Source organism: Neopsephotus bourkii, unplaced genomic scaffold (assembly GCF_033783945.1).
Source record: "Neopsephotus bourkii isolate Nb327-2 ecotype Australia unplaced genomic scaffold, CSIRO-AGI_Nbou_v1 NB_1634, whole genome shotgun sequence".
NCBI lineage: Eukaryota > Metazoa > Chordata > Aves > Psittaciformes > Psittacidae > Neopsephotus > Neopsephotus bourkii.
The window spans coordinates 10,140,075-10,163,560 of NW_026902109.1; the positions used below are offsets into that span (position 1 = coordinate 10,140,075).

A 23,486-nucleotide genomic window follows, 5' to 3' on the forward strand; every position below is an offset into this window, starting at 1 on the left:
ATTGTCAGTAATACATACACAAGCCTAATGTTTGGGTAGCTTGTGCAGAAAGCTCAGCAGAAAGTTGAGGAGCCCACCATGTGTTCTGAACAAACTTAGAAACAGTCATGTTCCCTTTACACTGTTCTCTACCTCCTCTTTTACTGTTCATTTAAAGAGACTTTCCAAGCCACTATCTCAGCATGAGCATATATTTCTGGTCTTTATTTGCAACCATACATTCTTCATATGACATGATCTTAAGTGGTTTTTAATTATTTCTTTTTATTTTAAAGGGGATATTTACAGGCTGTTACTGAGATATTACAATGAAGAATGCAAAAATTGTTCTACTTCAGGACCAGATATCAAGCTCTACTCTTTTATATACAATACCATTGAGTCCTATGCAGATTCTACTGATGATGATGATGAAGAAAAAGGGTTGTGCTTTGATGATTAAAATACTTGAATTTGATCAGAATATTGTTCATCTCCTCCCTCTGGTATATCATGTGAATTACTGGGTATAATTGGCTTAATATATATTGACTGCATTTGTAGTTATGTATGCACTCAAACAAAACCCCCACCTTTTAGAGACAATTTTTTTTTTGCGGTGGTTTCATACATGAAAACCTTGTTCATGTGCGTACAGAAAAGATTTCTTTGGTAAATCTGGTCTGCATTATACCTTGTTAAGCAGGACATGTTGGAGCACATTTGTATTTCAGTCAAGAGATTGCTGAAGACCTTCAGAAGATTTCCCTGTATTACATTGCCTTTATTTTTCAGAACTTTTATCTCGATTTCTCATGTAAACTGAGTGCTGGAGTACAGACAGCCTTGTAACTCTTGGGATGATGTTAAAGAGAAGTGTTGTAATGATCATTCTGATTGAAAATTGTCATAATTTGATAACCTCCGTAAGACTGCCACAATGCCACCATTGTTCTTAACTTTTTCATTGATTTAACTTAGTGTCCTGGGTTTAACCTAATTTTTTAGTAAATGGTTAAAAATGGGCAGATTCTGGAGGAGCTGTAGTGCATTTCACAACTGCATGGTCTTTATTGAACCAGGTGTAAAAGTTAGCATGAAGTAGAGAAAGAACAAAGTATGGGAGGGTGGGAAAATGAGAAGTGTGACCAAAGTTAGAAGCAGAGAGAAACGTTTTCACATGAAACTCTTTAATACTGTTCTGTTGGTGCTATCTGTTACAACATTGAACAAGGTTAGTATATCTGAAGTTTCTCAAGCTTCACTGTTGTTGGTGATATTATTTGAATTAGGGTCTGCTAGTTGTGTTTATATAGTCGTATCAGTTCTCCTTTATTGCAATGTGCATACATGTGAGCATGAGATCCCCATGGGATAACTTGAGTGAGGAAATAGAAATCACGTATCAGTTGGAGGAAAGTCTGCAAGCAACAGGTAAAAACATGAGTTAGGAGTTTGCACCTGTCTTTTTAGGCATGGGAATAACAACAATGAAGAGAAGGCAAAATATGTGTAAAACCTGTCCTGTTACTGTCTCTGTGAATACCAAACTAGTGTGGCTGTAGTTCATTAATAGTTTACACAAAACTGCAGATACATCTGTGATAAAACTCCTCCGGGTTTATGTACGGAGCCAATCCAATGAAACTGTCTATTCGTGGTTTAAACCCAGTCTAAGTTTTAAGCTCAAATTGCTAGATTTAGCTTCTTCTGTGTTAGAGTTTCTGGTCTGTCATGGTTGCTATCACAAGTTTAGCAATACAAGTGAAAACTGCAGCAGGAAATGTAGTGAGCTAAGCCTCTGGTATCAGCAAATCCTTTTGGCTAATGTCAGATAAAACCTCTCCAAGCCTGAAACACAACCTGGTAATCAAATACTGGAAGCTTTTGGCAGTCTGGCCTACCATAAAGCACTTGCTGCCTGAACTGCTCTGGTGGAAGCAATAGCAGTTTGGGTGATTTATAGAATACCTTTGGAGTGCTGCATCTTGGCATTAATGCTAAGCAGCAGCTTGAAAGCATGTTGATTGGAAGGTGACAGCAGTTCAAGGGTGGTTTCTTCCTGTTCTTCCCACCAGCTGTAGCTTTTTCCACCCCCATTACAAGGAAAAGATATGGGCTACCGTTTCAGGTGGTTTTTTCTGTGCTTGCAACTTGTGTCCTCAGAGTTAGCTGAAATATTTTCTCCTGTTCCTGCTGTCCCAGTGTTGGATCAGATTCTGGTAATAGGAGTAACAGTGTTTTGTCAAAATCTCTTCTTTGAGTGTTTAGGTTCAGCTGTGATAGTGCTTCTAGAGGCATTGCTGATGCTAAATGTACCCTGTTAATTAAGACTAGTGATGGAAAATTGGTGCTATCTGCCAAACCTCCTTCACCATACTACTCAGGATTTCCTATAGAAAAGGTGAACATAATTTTGTCTGAAACAACTGGAAAGAAATATAGCAAAAAGCCTGAAGTGGCTGGGTATGATCTCCCCTTTATTGTAAATAAATACATCTTTATTAATGCAATATTAATTTTCATTGAGATTGGTGAGGTATGAAAAATGTCCCAAAATAAGATGGCATAAAATTCTACTTCAGCTCTAGAAACAGAAAAATGTATTTAACTTTGGAAAGATTCTCTCAAGATCATATTATAGGGTATCTGGTTAAGAGAGTTTTTGCAGTGTTGTTTCCAGGATAATCCTATATGTTTTATGCAGCTTATGTTTTCACTGATACCTGATGGGGAAGATTTGTCTTTTATTTGAGATCATTCTTCAGGATAGGCTTACCTTACATTCCCCCCTCCTTCCCCCCATGAAATACAGTTGTATGGACAGGAGAAAAGGAAAATAACTTATTTTCTGTGTGATGTGTCATCTGAGTAAGAGTGATACATCCTGCATTCTGCTGTGTCCCCCTGATCTGGTAAAGGGCAATGTTGTAAGATTGTTTGAATACAATTTTGATTGCAGACAGGCTGAAGATTGTATTTTTCTTGGTTTAGTGGGGATTAGCTCTGGATAGCCCAGAGTTAACAAATGAGCAACAGTGTTATATTCTCATGACTCTCTAATTCAATAAAGAGCTAAACTGCCCAGAATGCTGCATGTGGGAGCAGGAATTTTGCATCAGCCCAGTATGTGTTCTGCATCTGTTTTCCTCTGCCTATCACTCTGTTTATAAACTCCCTGAAATGTTTTCTTTAGCTGGAGGTGCCTTTTGGTGCTTTATTTGAAATAGTGTGGAATGGAGATGCTGAAGATCTCTTTGTGCAGCCCAGTAAGCTTCAGTTCCACTCTTCTAGAAACCTGTTTATGCAGTAGTCCCCTTCTTGGGTTTTGTATTCCTTTAGGGATGTTTGCTATATGAGTTCAAATAAAAATAAGATTCCTACCAAAACTTTTGTTTTATACTTTTTAGTAGCCAAATTGAATGCTTAATATGAACAACAGGCAGTCATGTAGATTGCAATGTTGCCTCATAGTCACATGTGGTGTTGGAGCACTTCTGTAGTTTTACAGCTCTTGCACCTAAATTCCTCAGTTTTGAGGTGTTCTTATCTAATGAGGAGTACCCATTACTGTATATATTAATTTATAAACCGTTCAAGTGTTCCTGACATTCTTCTAAACTTACAGTTTATGCACCATTATATTATATTGATTTTTCTGGATCTGTATGCTAATGTTTACATGATTTTGTAGGAATATGATTAAAAAATTCTGACTGAAGCAATACTGTGTGCATTGTCTTGTCATGTACTTCCCAGGGCAGAAATTCCAGCACATTCGAAAGCACGTGGCATTATACTACAGTGATTTCTAGCAGTAAATGTAATAATTCAAGTATTTTGACATGTATAGCTAATTTGTTCTTACTGTATTGTAGCGATTACTCCCACGTGTGTAGTGCTGGACAGAGGAAGTAACCACAGGAAATTGGAAGGGCGCTGGCATGAGTGTGAGGTTTCATACGTGTGTATGGCCATTTGCAGATATTTCAGTGCTATTTTCTGACTTGCTTTTGGTGGGAAGTGTTTGATTATTCTTTGAACTTAGTGAAGGAAATATAACTAAATAAAAGCAAATAAAACATCCAAAATATATAATTAATGAACATGCTGTATAAATGTTCTCATGGTTTGTAAACTGACATCCTCCTTAATGAGAAAATTTAGATCTGTTTTTCAAAAATCTTAAGTTTTAATGAGTAAGGAACTCATTTTTTTTCTAGCATTACATGAAATGAGGATAAAAGAATTTTTGATTGTTCTCAAGGGGTTAGATGTGATGCTGTCTCTGGCTGCCGCATGTTCAAGCATGGTTTGCCATTCCTGAGTTTAGATTTAACTCTCATGTAAATGGCCAAAATGATACCGTTCTCTGTACGCAGCATGTGGCTGAGTGCTGGATAATCTGGAGACGGCAGACTTCTGGTAGTGTGATGCCTGTGTAGGGAATGGTTGCTGCCCCTTGTGTTGGACCTTGTAAATCCCAGGTGGTGGGGTAGCAGAGGGCACTCACACTATGCCCCTGTGGTGGGGAAGCCGCTGCTGGTCTGTCCAGTCCCAGGCTGTCACTGGTCTAACTGTAATCAGCAAACATCCTCAGGAATATGCTTTATTAATTCTTAAAAGCCACTGGAGCCTGTGGAGATAACTCCCTGGGGATAAAGCACAATTGCAAGGGCTGCTTCCCCAGGGACTCTTCCCATTTTTCTCAATTGCAAGCCATTGGCTTCCCCCCTGTGTCAGTGCTCGGATATAGAGGAGTCTCAGACAGTGGAATTTCACAACTTTTGACTTTTTTGTGCCTAACATCCTCTTGGCCTAAGCAGCTTTCTGTGACAGGACGAACAGATGGATGTCAGACCTTGGAATAGCAAAAGCTCCATGAGGTTCACCAATGTATTTATGTATTAGCCAGTGTCGAGTGATGCAATGTTTGCTCTGGATGGATAACTGGGTTTGTGGGGTTTTTTCCTTCCTTTTGTTTTTGTGGTGGGTTTTTTCTTTGTTTGTTTGGTTTTTTTTAAATCTGCAAATTCTCACCAACTTTGTGATACATTTTTTACAAGGGTGACAACATCCATAAAATCTGGCAACTGCAAGATGCTAGAGCTGTCTGGAGTTGCTGGGGTTTTTAAGTGAGAATTGAGTATTTATGATCTTGTTTTGTGCTAACAGTGTTTCATGCTCATTTATCATTGCTTAAGTGAGTGTGACCTGGAAGCTGTACAGGAGGTATCTGTCACTGATAACTCCATTACAGCAATACTATCAATTTCTGCTTAACGGAGCTGTCAGCTGGGTTTACATTACATGTTTCTGGTGAGTGACACTTGGTACGTGGTTAAAGGAAGCACTGGTATGTTCCAAGTCCTCTTGGTAACACTGTGATACGCTGTCATGATGTTTGTGGATATGCATACACTTCGCATTGCTCGCTGGCCGGTTGATATTACAGAAGCTTAAAGCTGTCACAAACTACAGGGTGTGCTGATCATTAATATGTAATTAATCAGCTGTAAATCTACCAGAGGAGAGCAGAACCTGCATCTGATGGAGAGTGAGACTGTGCTGTCTTTACGTCTGACTGTGCTTGCTGGTGGCCTGGGGTCCACAATTCCCACACCTCAGCCCTTCTCTACATCAGATGGAAAATGATTGCACTGAAAATCCTTTCCACAGCTTATCTGCTCAACAACAGCAAGAAAAAGACAGGTTTGGGGTGGGGTGTGGTGTGGTTACCTTTTTTTAATTTCCTTTTGGGGCATCTAAGACAATGACTGATGTTCAGTTTTTCAGAGCAATGGAATACAATGAATGGATTTCTTCACTGGGTGTAAAATGATAAAAACATGCCTAATTTAAGTAAAAATTACTGAAAGGCCCCGACTTCTCTTTCTGCCTGAGTGTTGGTTTGTGTAAATCTCCTCTTGGAGGATTCATGTAGTGCAGGTAACCACCTGCCTACCATGAACAGGATTTTCCACAGACACTTCTTGTCTAACTTGTTCTCAGTTATATTCACTTGGAAGGTCCAGTTCAGTGGTGCCTTTGTTTTGTTGTTCTTTAAAGAGACACCTTCTGCAACTGCTTGGAATTCTTATACCTATATAGCTGCTTCCTTTTGCAATCAATATTATCAAAGTGAGATTCTGCACAGATAAAACCTGCATTTGCTAAATAGGAAGGGAGCAAAAAACCAGTGGAGCACGTTTGTATTTAAAGTCTGTGTTTAGAGTTCTGTTACCAAGAAAGAGAATCTAGTGCCACACCAGTCTGGATGCGCAACATAGACACATTAACACTTAATCACCATCCCTACATGGGATGACCCAGCAAATGCTGAAGTTCCAAGGCTATTTTTGTAGGAAGGCAGTTATGACAAATTACAATGCTGCTTTAAATGTATCCTCATGTCATCACTTTTCTAATACACCTGACCTTGGCTAAAGGTTCTAGGCATTATTTTTGCCTGGAAGCACAGCATTTGCTAGATTTTGTGTAAGCTGTAATTTACATTAGCAACAACAGCTGGAGTATGTGAGAAATTAAACCTCTGTAAATCCTGGCTGGATGTGCTCTGGAATGGCTATTGGGCACGGATTGGCTTTTCAGGACTGACAGGGATGAAATAGACTGTAGAGATCTTTCCCCACTACAAGAGTTTGACCTGCTCCACTCATAAGGGAAATCATTTGTTGGATTAATTTCTTGTGCTATTTCCACATTAGGTGTTACATACAAAGGGACACTTGGGAATGGTCCTGACCTTGAACTATGGCATTAGTGTGGATTATTACTGAGCAGGAAGAAGCTTTGTTTACTTCCATTTGAAAGCAGAGGAAACTAAATCAAATAAATTAATGTTGGAGAGTGTCTACTTCAGATTTAGATGTAGTTTGTCATCTGCCTTTGAGATGCTTCAGAAGAACCTTCTGCCATGGCCTTATATCAGTGAGGACATGGCTTCTCTGCTCTGGGCTTTCAGCTGCAAGTTGAAGGGACATGCTGAATTTGCTTATTTCTGTCATTCATCAAAACATCTTGGCACACCAGGTGCAATAAAGATATTCTATAGATTAAAGTGTTTCAGAGGCACAGAGTTAATTTTGTTAATATTTGAAGACTTACCTTTTCAAAATTAAAGGTTAAGAAAATAGCTTTGAATAGCTAAATCTCGTTATTGAATAATGACAAGATTTTCCTTAATGTACCAGGGATTGATTGGATCTAAACCAAAATGTCATGGAAATAAATTAAGATAATTGTGTTTCACACCTTTTCATATAGAAGGTAAGGTCCTAAAACATTGTATTTGCAAATCCAGAGCTAACACTATCTTCAAAATGCCTGCATTGTAAGGTAATTATCTTGTTGCAGTTTTAAGTCATTATTTCGCCTGTTGCCTGAGGAATTTTACAGCAGAGCAGCATTAATAAGGTGCCAGGAGTACAAATTTCATAGCTTAATCTCTGTCATAAGTGGAACTCATAAACAAAGTGGTATTTTCATTCATGATTACTTGCCCTGTGGCAAATGTGGGTCAGGAACGAAGGGATCGTTGATTTTACATTCTGTGGAAAATAAGAATCTTCGTATTTTGAGGAGAAGGGTAAAATAAATCAATCAGTAACTTCTGTGCAAGGACTGAACACGTGGTACGTAACTCTGTATGTAACACATTGTGAAGCTCAGCCAAGTGGCATTTAGGCTTTACTGTTGGTGATGACAATTCCTTGGGCATTCATGATGAAAAAGAGACCTACTGATTGATCGTGGCCCCCCCACCTCCATTCCACCACCTCCCCGTACAAACAAACTCACAGCTGAACCCAGCAGATGAAATTTACAATGCAACTGATCTGGAGCTTTCCCCACACATCTGAAACTTGACTGATTGCAGGCAATCATGAGGACTAGGTATTTCTGATGCCAAATAAGTACTTCCTGAACTCACCTGACTTCAGCATCTGGGCCTCTACATCTTTTGCCTGCCTAGCTGAAGTTTTTATAGTGTTAAACTCATTTGTCAGTCACTCATGTGACGGTTGCAGCTCTACACCTTCTGCACGTGAGTTTTGGAAGGGTTTTGTAACCCTGACAGGCACCAGGAGCTCCCTTTGTCTGCTTGGAAAGCTTTTGGCCCCACTAACTTGAAGGGTTTCAAGGCTAATCAAATTACTGTTTGCTTTAAGCAAGCACCCCCGCTGTTTGCCTTATGATTACATGTGACCTTTAGATAGCCTCAAAATGTTAATAAATTACTTTGAGATTGGATTCTGCTACAGTCCAGTAGAAGCTGATGACAAATCTGTGTAAAACTGTACCCCTGAAGAATGTTTAATCTGTGACCAAAATAATGCATTTATATCCTTAAAGGAGCAGGGGAAGGCTTTGCTTGAATTCTGCTGTTTAGAAAATTCATATAGCAACTGACAGAACTGTGACTTGAGGGAGTTAAATGCAACCTCATATTCTGACCTCAAGCAATACTTGGCCAATGTTTTAATGAATGACATGCACAGGAATGTATGGAATGGATGACCAGCATCTTGAAAACAACAAATGGCACCAGGTATTCTCTGCGGCCTTAATATTTCTCTAGGGCTGAGACATAACACAAGCAGCAGTGGCCAAAGTATCCTAATGTTGTATTTAGTAGATTGTGTCTTAAAGCATTTCCAAAAGTGAGTATTTAGAACACCCTCAGATGGGGAAATTTCTCTGAAGTGTGCTGAGGGGGAGAACAAGGTGAGGGGTTCATGAAGGTCCCCATTCAGTGGTGTCTAGCAGACACAGGCAGCACTTTTACCTTACGGAATAAGGTAAAGCACACAGGTGCCACAAACCAAGACCTGGCTCCTGAAAGGCATGTGTGTTTTCTCCTGCTTGAGGTGGTGTTAATTCTTTCCAAAAGCCTCTTTGTTTACTGAAACACTTGCTTTATCTCTCTGTTCTGGTCTGATGGCCTCACTGCCTCTTGGCTCCTCAGCAGTGTCTAGCCAATGATCTCAGCCTCGGCCCGAAATGCTTACCCTGTCTGCAGGAGGAATCATAATTCAGCCTCCCAGCTTACTCCTGCTAAGCCTCTATCGCACGCAGAGCGCCCATGGTGACAGTGTGTGCCATCTACGCTTAGTGGCTTTAGAATATTGACTGAACTGTCACCTTCAAACTCATTTACTTGAGACTTGGTCTAATCACAGTCCCCAAAGTGACATGCAACCCTTGCTCTTCAGAGCTAGATCCTTCCCTTGCTACAATGTGCAAGGGTGGTAATGAACATGGATCATGATTTGCTAGCTGGACTGAATAAGAAATGACAGGTAGGATTTACTTCTCACTCTCCACAAACCTTTATGGAGGGTTTTTTTTTTTTTCCCCTCTTTAATTGGCTTCAGTGCCAGCCTTCCACAGGCAAGCGTGCATATCCAGGGAAGGGGTCTATGTGGGAAAGGTCTGTAATTGCCTTGGGCTGCCACAGCAATAGCACTAAGAATTTAAACATAGCATCATTACAATCCAAACTTGTTTCACCATGGCTTCTGCCTTTCACTTAATGATGTTGCTCTTCATGTAGTCCACAGGGCATTGAAGGAGATACTACAGTTAATCAGACTAGGATTGCACACAGCTCAAAATGTCTTAAAATGAAGCTGTAACAATCCTCTTTTCATGTTACCGAAACAAGCACCACCTAGGCACGACCAGTAACTGCAGAGAAGACTAGAGAGCCAGGCACCAGTATGGTGCTGTGTCCTGAGCACCACAACTGCCTCATGTTAGTAACACAACTCTGAGCTCAGCATTGGTGGGTGCAGACTTAATAAAACAGGAGCATCTGTGTAATGTAACAGCCTGAACTGCACATCGACCTAGCCTGAAAGGAATTGAGAGTAAAGTCAGAACAACGTATTCTGCATTGATAAAGCAAGCACAGAACAACGGGCCAGAGACATGTGGGGTGAATGTGGCATTTTTCCTACACCACCACCATTATTTTCTCTGAGACTCTAGTCAGAGATATGGTGGCTGCCAATGGACCCAGAGCTCACGTGAAGCATGAACTGTATGCTCACCCTGGTAACAGACATCAGTTACATCAGCTCAGACAATTCTACTTTACTGGAGAAAAATTGTACAGTAAAACACAGGTAACAAAACTTAAGGGAAGTCTGGAGCTGTTCAGCTGTGAACAGGAATCACTCCCTAATACTGTCCAGCTGCATCCAGCACTGTGAATGTAAAGTTTTCGAATGGCCACCATCAGGAACATAAGGAATGTTTGTTGCTCTGCATGTGATAAATTCGGTATTTACAGCCCACCCCTGAGCCCTCAGATAATTTACATTAACACTTCTGCTGAAGGTCCCTTTGGCTCAGGCACCAGAGGAGAAGGGGTTGGGGGCTGCAAGAGGAAAGTGTTAGAAAGAAATTATGAAGTTTTAACTGTACAGCAGCTTCAAAGGATCCCATTAAGAAACAGATATGGTGCCAGAACAGAAGTAAACAGAAAAGCCCGTTTAGTTATTGCAGAATAACTCGGTAGGGACAGTGCATCTAAGGGAACTCTAGCTTTGAGGCACAACATGGTGTTGATTAGTGCAAATAAACCTCTTCAAGAGTCACCTTTCAGCAATTACAATCAGACACCTCTACTGTGGCTTCAAAAGCTTCATTAGCAAACCCTGCTCCCAGTGAGGGCCACAGATCTTGGATACCTTAGAAGCTTTAACTGATGGGAGAACTCTCTTGCCTTATTTATTTTCTTCCAATTTAAAGAAGTGGGAAGATAATTACACATTCCTTCATCGGGATAAATAGCATTAAAAATCAAAATAGATCCTCCTGAAGAAAACACAGCCAGTGGTATAGACTAAGAGATGAGGATAATTCTCCAGTTGAGTGTGATGAAGTCAATAACTTCATGTCTTATTTTCACCAAAAGGGGCAATCTAAAGACAAAAAAAAAACAAAAAAACCAAAACAGTATTGTATGTGTAGCTAAAGGAAAGCTATCAAAAATAGAAGACTGTTTCTCTCTTTTTGTTAGGATTTTCTTTTGACTCTCCTGCAAATACTGAAAACAATTTTCTAGCAGTTTTCTCCTAATCCATTGGTAAAATAGAAAAAATAGTCTTTGAAATTCTCTCTTGGTTAAGGGAAGGGCAGTTGGCAGTCAACAGTGCCAAATGCTGGCAGGCTTTTTTGCAGTGATAGTGGGAAAATTTTGCTGTTTCTCCTGCCAACATACTAACTTCCCATTACAATACTAGGACAAATTAAGTTCAGTGCTCTGGCTAATTTCAACATGAATTCATTATTTGGCAGCTATAAGAAATGTTGTATGCCAGAGCTCCTCCCTAACCTACCTCTCTTATTGATTCACTTGCTGCTTTGTGTATGTGGTAATTCTTTGTTTACTCTGAGATTTTAACAACAATGCAGTGAGATACCAGAGAAATAATTACACCTAGAGTTGCTTTTGTTCTTGTAGTTGTAGTGGGCTAATTTGCTAGCAAAGACCTGTGGAACAGTGATGTTGAAGTTGTGTTTTCCTGATTTGCATTCAGCTGTTTGTCTCTGACATAACTGCGGTCAGGCAAATGGGCTTGTGCATTTTGATTCTACGCAGGAAAAAGTTTGGAGAATAAAGTCACTTGAAAATCATCTGCTGTCCAGGATCAGTCGAGGAGACATCCTCGGTTAGCCAATAAAACAGTATGTACATCTAAGCTACTGTCTTCTCCAAAGCAATACAGCCTGAAATTTTAGAACAGGGGAAAATTAAAACCAAGATAGACACTGTCTGTGTAAAACTATCAATATGAGTTTGCCTGTTGACCAAATAATGATTGCATGCTTAACCCTAGATGTGATGTGACTTCTGTTGTGAAGTTGGTGCAATTATAGGTGCTTCAATCAGGTTTGAAGGAACCTTGGAGGTCATCCACTGCAGCTGCTGTTCAAAGAAGGGCCAACACTAGAATCAGACCAGACTGTTCAGCGCTCTGTTGGGTCCTGAAGGGTGGAAGATCCACCATTGTTTCTGAGTCCCTGTTGCAGTTTGTTCATCCCCTGAGAGAAAAGTGTTTTCCTTGTATCTAGATTGAACTACTATTTCACTGTCTCTTATCCTCCTGCCATGCAGCACTGTGAAGAGCCTGGCTCTCCTGCTTCTGTCTTTTGTTTGACACCCCCTCTCCCCCTCCTCCCTTGTTACCCCTACTACTGAGGCAAGGGCAGTCATTGCTTCCCTCCAGCTACTGGCTGTGCTTCTGTTAGCACAGCCCAGCGTGCTGTTGGCTTTCCTCACCACCCCTCATTTAACCTGCCCAATACAAGAAACTAGGACCAGTTTTTATGTCTCCTTCACCATGGGAAGTTTGTCCTGGGAAGTCAGGGATATCACTGAAACTTGTGGCATACAAAGCCAAGGCTTCAGCAAGAAAAGGGAGTAGAAATAACCCATGTGCGATTCCCCTCATAACCTTTGCTGCAGGAGGTATCAGAGGTAATTAATATGCTTCTCCTATGTAGAACTGAAGAAGGGGAAAAGCCTGATATCAGTTGACAGAAAAAAAAAAAAAGATAAAAGAGACTGGTGGAAAGCACTGAAAGCTCTGAATTTGCTGCTAATTCATCAGGGTCATGATTTCACCTGTTGACTGGAGTAGTAGTAAAATGTACTGAACATGGCTGTGTAGCTACTCCATGGAAGTATGCCCAGATGCTGGAACCCACTTGAGCCAACTGTTGAGAACACCAGCATGAAGCACTGTCTTGTGCTATTTCAAACAAGCCTTTTACCAACGCCTGAGCATGTGCTGTTTTAGGGAGTGTAGTAAGTTCACCACAAAATGCAGTACTGTTACCCTGGCTACACAGCAGCTTAAAGCAGATATGTACTACTGCTACAAAAAAAAAAAAAAAGCCCCATTTTCCCATTCAGTACAGCTATGTCTACTAGAATAAAACTCCAAGCCATGGAGCAAGCCCAGGGAAGCTTGAATTAGAAATCTCCCAGAGGAGCTGCCTGGCAGAAGTCAGCAGTAGTCAGTTGCTGCTAAAAGTAATTTGGTTCCTCCTGAAAACATGATAAGAACTCTAGGCTGAAAAGTGTGCTTACAATTAATATCTTTTCACAGTAATGGATGTAAATGGAGCATTGATAGTGCAGGGTGTTTAACAGCAGGCAGAATGCTGAATACTGTACAGGGAGACCATAGCATGTGATGACAGCAGAGGATGCTGGGTTGGAGCTGTAACACCCAGCTGGGGGGAGGTTAAGTCAGAATCTGTGGTTAGCCTTCCCATGTGAGCTGCTGGAGTGGTAGAGCGCTCCTGGGGGGAAGGGTCAAAGCAGCTGTGGTCAACTCAAGTGACATACCCTACCCAGGAAAGCTCCTGTGCTTAGCAGAAGGGGTTAATCTGAGTGCCTGCTGGGTTAATTTCAGAGTATTTCAACTGAGAGGGTTGCAGAAAAGGGGGATAAATGTTGTACAAGGAATTGGTGCAAATTCCAACTGGAAGAGTGTGCTGTTACTCTGCTACTATTTAGAGGGATTTAAAAAGTTTTTTAGCACTTGAAATGTCTACGTAGGATAAGCAGCAAAAACCTCAAAGCCTCTCCATTGAAAACTAAATAATTTGTTGGAGCTGTTTGGTCTAGCATGCTCTAAAGTTTTAAGCCTCAAATTTAAAAATTAAACAATCCTAATTGTTTAATCCTAAAATTGTTTAATCCTAAAAACCAGAGCTCAGGACATTCACTGTATTTACTGGTAGGCTCAAAGTCTGAGGATGCTTTACCATTTCCCAATTGCTTTAAGAAGAGGCGATACTTTAGATTTGAAGCTATGTTGCTTTGTAGTTTTCTTGTATAATAGACGCATTGAAAAGTAAAGTCAAAAGGATTTTCTATGCTTGGCTCAAAAGAACTTCTGGTAAACTTTGTCTGTAGTGGAATTACATTACCAGTAACAATGAAGGGTTGCCAAAAATACATGAACGTATCTATCTCAGGAGGGGAAGCTATTAATGAGATTGTCCTTAAATGAGTAATCCTGTATCCAGACCACCTCCTATGACATTACCCTTTGAAGAAACAAGCCTACTGAGCAGTCATGCTGTGTTGGAGAGACAGTTGTGTGAAGCAATTAACCACAGGAACCTCAATGCTGATTGCAAGTAGCTGCTGAGCAGGCAAGGAAAACCGATGTCCCAAACCCAAGTGAAGACAGGGGTAAGGCATTAGAGTCAGGCAATGCCATACTGTGGAACAATTGGTCAGTCCACGGTGTGTTGCCAAAAATAGTTTGGTTCTAGTTCTGTTAAAACATGCTTTGGTTTGTCCAAACTGGTTGGTTCTAGTTTTAAGTGACACCTGAGATTAAGATATAAAAGAGGCAGAAATAAGTAAGAAAGTATGTCAGATTCACGCTGACATGCTGGAGATAATAAGGATAAATTTAAATCATGGTGAGACAGTGTGTCTGTCAGTACAGTAGACAATTTCACATTTGACTTCCATTTCAGGGGTGCTGTTGTGACTATCCTGCATTATACACTTTATCCAGTGCAAAACTTCTCTAACATTGTAACACTTCCAGTGCAAAGCCAGTATGAGAATTATGCTAAGGGAACTGGAAAACTTGGCTCTGTGTCAGCTATGAATTGCAACTTTTCTAAGTTTTCAATCCACCGAAGGATTTTCATTCCAGCCAGTTTCAAAGTGTGATAGTTTAACAGGAAACAAAGCCAGTGTATGTATCTCCCTTTAGTTGGTGGGATGGAGAGTCCATCACAGGGGCTCACTGGAGAGCAAGCAGATGAGCGCACAGAAGGTATGGCTCAGGAGGTGCAGACTGGTGGCAACGAGACACTGATTGAAGAAAAGCCAGCAACAGTAACAGAAACAGGAGGGATTCCAGTTGAAATAAGGGTTGGGGAACTGGGAGTTGCTCCAGAGCACAATAAACCAGAATTTTGCTGTTTCAAGCACACAACTTCACACTGTGTGAGAAGAGAAGGGAAGCGAAGAAGCTAAAGATAAATTCTGTGAATTTGGGCAAAGGCTTCAGGGAACAACATAAGGATTTAAAACATACTGTAACAGCTTGGCTTCTATCGAAGCATATTTACCCTGTTCACTGCAATAGTATTCAAAGTGAGACTTGACATGTAGGTTTCCGTCTGAAGAAGAGGGGAGGTCTGCTTGTCCTCAGTGTAATTTTTAATTGAATTTATGTTCAGTCAGCATAACATGATTGCTCTAAGGATGGCTTCTGTCTGCTCCTAATAAGGTTAAAACTCAGTAGCTGCAGCATTTCACAATATTTCACCACTTGCCAGAAGGCTCAACCAGCATCTGGCTAGCTGCTAGTAACCGGTTCAGCACGCACTTCACTGGGGGGCGGGGAGGGAAGGTAATGGGCTCCCCCAGCCTGCCTGGCTGTCTCCTCCCTGTCCTGCACTGCTTCCAGTGCCATCCCTCTGCAGTCTGTTTGCTGCACTAAATACTGTATCAAAAAATGTTAACACACAACCATTCACACCTTCTCTCAAGATGCACAGCTGCTAAGGAAACTGCTGAGATGATAATAGAGCTTTTGATTTATTTATGTATTACTGTTGGTTTGTTTTGTCTAAAAGAAATGGATTTTACTTAAATCAATAGCTACAATAACCAATAAGCCTCATGAAAATCTGTGTGACCATTAGGGGCTGAAGTCCCCGATGAAGCCCATTGTGTTCCTTCCTAAGGTTTTTGCTTCCCATTTCTGCCCACCTGGCCCTGCCAAACTATTTTTGTGAGCACAAATCAAATTACAGCTTCTCTCCTCCTTCCTGTCAAAGTGTGCCCGTTTTCCCATTATTCATATCTTTTTATTTACCCAGGGAATTATCAAACATTGGTATTTATGTGATGGTGTCAATATTCACCCGAAATATATGTGTCTGTTAGACGATTGACCTTGGTTGTATGTACTGTGTAATTTGATTAAGAGCAAATAACAAATATGTTGTTATAACAAATATGTTGTGCTCTGAATTATTACAGAAAATGGACAGACATTTGTAATTTGAAGACATCCAGGAGAAAAGAAGACTTTAAAGATATAAATAAAAATTCTGCCAGCAAAGAACACTTGAAATTGTATGGTCTTGTGTTTTATATTTGGCCACATAACCTGGGGCAATAACTCACTCAGACAAAAATGCCTCAAACGTAGTTCCAATCATGTTGCCAAGGTCTACTACTTTCATTCTACTTTATTTACGAATTTTGGAGAGAAAGTGTGAGCGTCCTTGGAATGCTTTACATCTCCTTTCTGAAACTTCCAGTCATCCCTGTAAAGGAGTTGCGTGAACAACTTGTCCTTCAGACGCATTTTCCTTACATGTTCCCTTCACAGCTATTCATTTGACCAGTGCTTTTGTTTATACTTATATTCTATTTGTAATGAAAAATGTAGGGCAGGGATCACCAAAGGCCTTCATACATACACGTATGGTTTAATGCTACCCCTTGCCATTAACGTCAAGTGCAATTACTTTCTTTGCGCTTGTATCTTTTAATGCCGTAACATCAACACGAGGAAGGTGCAGCACACTCATCTTCAAGGCTGGGATAATCTCTCATGTCCCTGTGATGCTTCACACTCTGCAGTTGTGAAGGCGTTGGCTTCTATCAACAGTTTTCTTTACAATCCACCGGAAATCGTGCAGATGGATGTTCATTTTCGCCTGTTTTCGTTCCTGCCAGGTACATCTCCTGTTACAGACAGCCCACGGCAGCTGGGTCACACGTCCCAGCTGGGGCGGCATCCAACACAGCCATACTTTCTCTGTATGCTGGAGGAGGTGACCGAAGCATCCACAGGGCTTCGAGGCGCGCCCAGCTCCCTGTTGGAGCGCACCAGTTCCGAGTCACTCTCCCGCCTCGCACCTCCCCTCAGCCCGGGCCGGGGAGATCTTCGCCCCGAACATGGCGGCGGCACTGAAGCGCTGGGGGCGTGGCCTCGGGCAGGAGCGCAGCGGCCTCTCCTACGGGCCGAGGTGCCGTGGACAGCGCCCCGCGGCTCCGCCTCGCCGTGACCTCACCGCGCGCACCGGGCGCCGGCGGCCGTTGCGGCGTGCACTTCACGTGACGCAGGTAGCGGTCCCCGCCCCGCGGCGCCACGCCCCGTCCAGTCCCCGGTCCCTCGGCGCGGCCTGTGCCCCCGGCGGTGCTGCCGCTGTCCACGGATGGGCCGGAGCGCCGCCGCTCCCGCAGGTCTGCCAGCACCGGCGCGGGGCAGCGGGCCTGGCGGCCAGGTCGGAACCGGCTTGACTCGGCTCGGCAGCAGCAGGCTCTGGTGGGCGCGGCGGAGCCAGGCCCTGCCTGTGTGCCAGGCGGTCGGGGTCATCGTTCCCCGCGCGGGCTTCTGGGGGGGGGGTGGGTGGGCGAGCGGGGGGCAGCTGCTTGCCGCGCGGTTGCAGAAGGGTCATGCCGCAGCGCAGGGCCGGGCCGGGTCCCGCCCCGGAGCGCGGCCTTCTGGCGGTGCGCCGCGGGTGGGAGTGAGGGGGGAGGGTGTCAGTCCTGGCTCGGCTTCCGGCGATGCCTCAACGCCGTCGTAGCCGGGAGCACCGTGGCAGCCTAGCTGGCTCTGGCCTCTGATCGCAGCCAAGGTGAACAGGACACTGGCGTGGAAAGGTTTGCTAGATAGTTGAGAAAGGACCTGGCCGTGCGTTATGAGCAGAGACATAAAGCTAAAACTGACGCCTTCCAGATGTTTCCCGCTTGTTCTTTTACAACGTTGTGGTACCCTAAAGTCTGATGATGTTACGGTGGTCATTTGGTACCCATGGAAGATGTTTTTTCTGAGGTGAGAGTAATTTACCAGGTAGTTTAATTGCATGGAGATGCCTCCGTTGCCCAAGACTTACAGTGTATGTCTTATGGTGAATGCACAACTTAAAAACTTCCTCCAGGTCAGCTCTTTTGGGTGGAAAATTACGTTTCTTTATGCAATACTGGACATTCAGTGCTGGAAGGAAAAGAAGCGTGTAGCATGTGGAAATACATGTTCTTGAAGTCACCTTATTTGGTAAGGATATTCCATGCCTTTCTAGTTTCAATTAGCCATGACAGGCTTTTGAAGATAGTGTATTATCTTCATCCATTGTTTTCACTGTCAGCCTTGTTTTACTAGAATTACTCAGTCTTAAGAAGAGCTTTAAGAGTGAGTTGTATGGGGAATGTATGAAAAAATGGCCATGATAGTGGATGAAGGAGCATTCTTGTGGAATATGGACCAGACATATTAATGACTAACTCTGCAGAGCATAAAGAACGTTTGTCAGCATTGGTAGCAGGACTTCATGTGTGTGTGTGTGTTAAGAAATTCAGTACAGGTACTGGCAATACAAAGAGAATACTTCTTCATATGATACTAGCCTGTGCAATATACTTATGTTTAAAGAGATCTTGGAAGTTTATCCAGTGGTCTGGATAAACACTTCACTATCAGAAGTGTCTTGCTGTCTCTTTTCCATATGCTTCTATTACCCTCTAGAAACCTGTAATTCACATTAGGTCACTTCTAAAGTTGAAGTGCCAAGGTGAAAGCTAGCTTGTATCTCGAGACACAGGTGCCATACTGCAGAACAGCTGCAGAAATTTTTGGCTGCATAGAGCTCTCATTTACATCCCTCATTTTCATGGTGCTTTGGTGCTTAAATATCAGGTTGTTCTTTTGGTTCACTGCTTCTTTCTTATTTTTGACCTCTGGTAGAGATTAAATTACTGTCTTCCTTTAGGTTGCTCTTAGCTCAGCTTGATTGCTTGCCAATCACTTTTTTCATTTCAGGGTTTACTTAGGAAACATAGCAGAGTGAAACAATCCTGGTTTTGCCTTCTGAGCTGTTGTCCTGTGTGCTGATTTTTGACTGACAGTCTAAAGGCTGAGCAGGCTGGAATGGTCTATGATCATGCTGGTGGTCTCTGATTTGTTAAGCTGCTGACAGCTGACATATGTGCTAAAGAGCAGTGTGTACAAAAGAAGTAGGAAGAAGTCAGTTTTGTTGAGTCAGATTAATCTGTAACTGAAATCTGACTGGAATTTCATGGTTGGTGGCTTTGTCCATTTTTGTTTCATACCTGCATAAAAAAGGAGGGATTACTTTTTTATGAGGTGGGAATAATGTCTGTGATAACAGTTTTCTTCACCTTTATATCTTCATCTTTATATCGTCACAGGAGTCAGGTAGCCCATATCTGCTCTTATAGATTGCGTTTTGAATAGTTACAACTTGAGATATGGCTCTGACCAATTTTGAAATTTAAATGGAACTGGAGGAAAGTGACTGGTGTCACTTTAAAGCTCTTTATTGCTATTACGTATTATGCCATTTGCATCCATTTTCAAATCTCCCCGACAAACTGTTGGTATTTTGCTATATGCTCATTGCTAGCTGCTAGAAGAAAGATCTGTACATTCTCCAGGCAGATGTGTTAGGAAGAAAGAATGTGCTTAAGAAGCTTGCTGTGGTTCTGAGTTACCGGCTGGGCTTAAACCACGACAACTGAGAAGAATGTTTCTGTTGTCCCCTTCTCTCTCAAGTCTTCTCAAAGCACTTTAAATGTGGGTAGATAGCTGTTTAGGAATGAGTGTCCACCCCTGACATATGTGTGCAGAAGTTTGGTAGCAGAGGGTGAGATTTGTGTGGAATAAGGTAGAATAATAATTTCTATCAGAATGGGCACAGACACAAAGCCCTAAGTGCCATGGTGACCTCCGAGTTCTTACTGTTACAACGTCTTGAAATCTTACCAAGTTTTTCAAAATTACATGGTGTCTACGTAGTGGGTTTAGTGCTGTTATGTCTTAGAGACAATTATGTATACAGACAATACATTAACTCAGTGTTGTCCCAGTTGCTCTGAGCTTTTGCAGGACCTAATCTGGTTTCATAATGGTCCTGATAGTATTTATGTTCCTATAGTTGCCTTGGAGCCCTAAACATAGACAGGGTGTTGACACAGAGGAAATCAGTGTTGTAATAAGCTCTGAATCTGTGAAATGGGAAATGACAAGTGAATGTAGGTAGATAGGAAATAAGGCTAATGTATAGGGGATTCAGCATACTGGTAGCCTAACCATTGCAATTTACTGAAAATGCCAACTGAGGAAAGAAGAGCATGTGCTTTGGGTTTTTTGGTAGGTGTATGGGAGGATTGTAGTTTTTGGTGGTACTGCTGTGGGAGAATACTTTCCATTTATCTGGACACCATGGAGTATGTGAACAAGTGCTTGTTGGGAAAATTCAGTAAGTGGATGATGGCAGCTGGTGTTATGTGCTAGATGCCAAATTTGATAGTGGAAGAGAGTGCAGAGGCTGCAGGAGGTTTGAAAGAGGAGGTAAGAGAATTTGGTGTGGTAAAGGAGGAAAGTTCAGTGCTGGGATGATGCAGTTAAAATGAGGAATGAGGGAGGGGATCCAGTAAGCAGCTTTCAAAATAGATGTCGAGTTAAATATGCCATGTTAAAAATATGATGCCAGAAAAGTGTGCAGCAGTACTGTTTTATTCAGTAGGAGCATTTTTTTTTTTTTTTTTAGCGTTTTTTTGAGACCTGCATTAATTTTTAACTTGGATGTTGAAAAATGTAGCTCTTCCTATCCCTTAAAATTTTAGGCATTTTAGAACCATGTCTTTCCCTTTTTGAAGGCAGGGGAGGAAGAAGAAAAACAGTGAGAAAATAATCTAATGGGATTTCTATGGAGAAAATATTTATACAGAATATTAAAGATAACTACTGCTTCTGGAATAAAAGATAAAATAATCTTTCCATGCATTGTGGTTTAACTCCAGCCAGCAGCTGTTCGCTTGCTCACCTGTCCCCTCTGTCTCACAGGGGCATAGGGAGGACAATAAAAAAAAAAAGGTAAACTCATGGGTTGAGATAAGAGCAGTTTAATAACTGAAACAGAAGAAAGTAAAATCTAACAATGATTCTAATACCAAAGATAACAGCAACAGTAATAATAATTGTAATGAAAAGGGGAGAGAGAAGAATAAAACTGAGGGACAAGTGATACCCAAATGAAAAATCATGGCAGTCAGGTGAAGTTCCTGACGACTGGAAAAAGGGAAATATAACCCCCGTTTTCAAGAAGGGGAAAATGGATGACCCGGGGAATTACAGACCAGTCAGTCTCACCTCTGTGACTTGCAAAATCTTGGAGCAGATTCTCCTGGAAGGCATGCTAAGGCACATGAAAAACAACAAGGTGCTTGGTGACAGCCATCAGGGCTTCACTAGGGGGAAATCCTGCCTGACCAAGTTGGTGGCCTTCTAGGATGGGACTACGGAAGTGATGGACAGGGTCAGAGCAGTTGACGTCATCTGCCTGAACTTGTGCAAAGTGTTTTGACACTGTCCCACATAACATCCTTGTCTCTAAATTGGAGAGACATCAATTTGATAGGTGGACCACTCAGTGGATAAAGAACTGAATGAATGGCCGCACACAAAGATTTGTGTGGTCAATGTGTCCAGCTTGAGACCAGTAACAAGTGGTGTCCCTCAGAGATCGGTGTTGGGACGGGTCTTATTCAACATCTTCGTCATTGACATGGACAGTGGGATTGAGTGCACCCTCAGCAAGTTTGCTGATGACACCAAGCTGTGTGGTTCGGTTGATACGCTGGAGGGAAGGAATGCCATCCAGAGGGACCTTGACACGCTTGTGAGGTGGGCTGATGCTGATGCCAACCTCATGAAGTTTAACTGTGCCAACTGCAAGGTCCTGAACCTGGGTTGAAGCAATCCCAGGCACAGCAAAGGGTTGGGCAGAGAAGAGACTCAGAGCAGCCGTGCAGAGAAGGACTTGGGGGTGTTGGTCGATGAGAAAATGAACATGAGCCAGCAGTGTGCGCTCGCAGCCCAGAAAGCCAACCATATCCTGGGCTGCATCAAAAGGAGCGTGGCCAGCAGGTCGAAGGAGGTGATCCTGCCCCTTTGCTCTTGTGAGACCTCACTTGGAGTACTGTGTGCAGTTCTGTTGTCCTCAACATAAAAAGGACATGAAACTGTTGGAACAAGTCCACAGGAGGGCCACGAGAATGATCAGGGGACTGGAGCACCTCCCGTATCAAGATAGGCTGAAAAAGCTGGGGCTGCGCAGCCTGGAGAAGAGAAGGCTGCGTGGAGACCTCATAGCAGCCTTCCAGTGTCTGAAGGGGGCCTATAAGGATGCTGGGGATGGACTCTTCATTAGGGACTGTAGTGATAGGACATGGGGTAACAGGATAAAACTTAAACAGGGGAAGTTTAGATTGGTTATAAGGAGGAAGTTCTTTACTGTAAGGGTGGTGAGGCACTGGAATGGGTTGCCCAAGGAAGTTGTGAATGCTCCATCCCTAGCAGTGTTCAAGGCCAGGTTGGACAGAGCCTTGGGTGACATGGCTTAGTATGAGCTGTCCCTGCCCAAGGCAGGGGGGTTGGAACTTGACGATCTTAAGGTCCTTTCCAATCCTAGCTATTCTATGATTCTATGATGCTATGAAATAAAATGGCTTACCACCTGCTGACCAGTACCCAGCCCAACCTGAGCAGCCATCAGGGCCTTCTGGGTAACGTCTCCCGGTTTATATAGTGGGCATGACATGCTGTGGTATGGAATACCGCTTTGGCTAGTTTGGGTCAGGTGTCCTGTCTCTGTTTCCTCTTGGGTTCTTGTCCCCCTCCTCACTGGCAGAGCATGAGAGACTGAAAAGTCCTTGATCAGGATAAGCGCTACTGAGCAGCAACTGAAAACATCGACGTGTTATCAGCATTGTTCTCAAACTAAAGTAAAAAAGACAGCACTGCACCAGCTACTAAGAAGGAGAAAAGTAACTGCGACAGCTGAACCCAGGACAGTTCCTTTTGCTAGAACTGGAGCTGATGGTGGTCCGCATTCCCAAGATTCATAGAACCATAGAATGCGGAACACCATCAGTTTCAGTGCTAGCAAAGATTCGGCCCTTATTGTTTTCCTCATTGTGTTAAAAATAACAGGGAATCTGCTGTCCTTGTTAAAAAGCTCACTGGAAGGACAAGATAAATGTTGCTAGTTAAGAAAGCAGATTATATTGAGTCTTCTAGGTGTAGCACTGATTGAAGGCTAATGCTGATATGAACACTTAACTAACAATTATTTGTCAAGTTCCATTATTCATGCCATAAATTTGAAGTAGCAGGCTTTTTTTAAAACCTCTGCATTTGTGGTTGGTGCTGTTCAGTGAATCTACCTGCTTGGCTTAGTAAAAGGCCTCAGCTTTCTACAACCAAGACACAGCAGTTATGGTTGCCAAGAGCTCCAGAGAAGTCAGTGATTAGCAGATTCATTTGTTCCCAGGGAACCAGGGCTCAGGGAGCATATCCTACAAATGGTGTCATGATTGCTTCAGGAGCCAGGAAGATGTTATCAGTTACAGAAGCTGTAAGGTGAGCTGACTGATGTGGGGATACTCATGAGCA

At 42.4% G+C, this 23,486-nt stretch overlaps 1 protein-coding gene and 1 long non-coding RNA gene across 3 annotated transcripts in view; one reads left to right on the plus strand and one right to left on the minus strand.

Annotated features, from left to right (window-relative positions):
* PARG (poly(ADP-ribose) glycohydrolase) overlaps nt 1-3,700 on the plus strand; it is a 68,057-nt gene extending 64,357 nt beyond the window's left edge. The window contains exon 16 of one of the 2 annotated variants that reach the window (XR_009728496.1): nt 276-463. Coding sequence is in view for 1 of the 2 variants with exons in the window: in XM_061373769.1 (XP_061229753.1) it covers nt 276-442 (167 nt within the window). In the remaining variant the exon portion in view is untranslated. Of the gene's footprint in view, nt 1-275 lie in introns of both variants that reach the window. The other variant, XM_061373769.1, reaches the window with a different exon arrangement.
* The window catches only part of LOC133223239 (uncharacterized), a 318,819-nt gene that overhangs the window by 46,205 nt on the left and 249,128 nt on the right, over nt 1-23,486 (minus strand). The gene's annotated exons all lie outside the window — the stretch shown is intronic.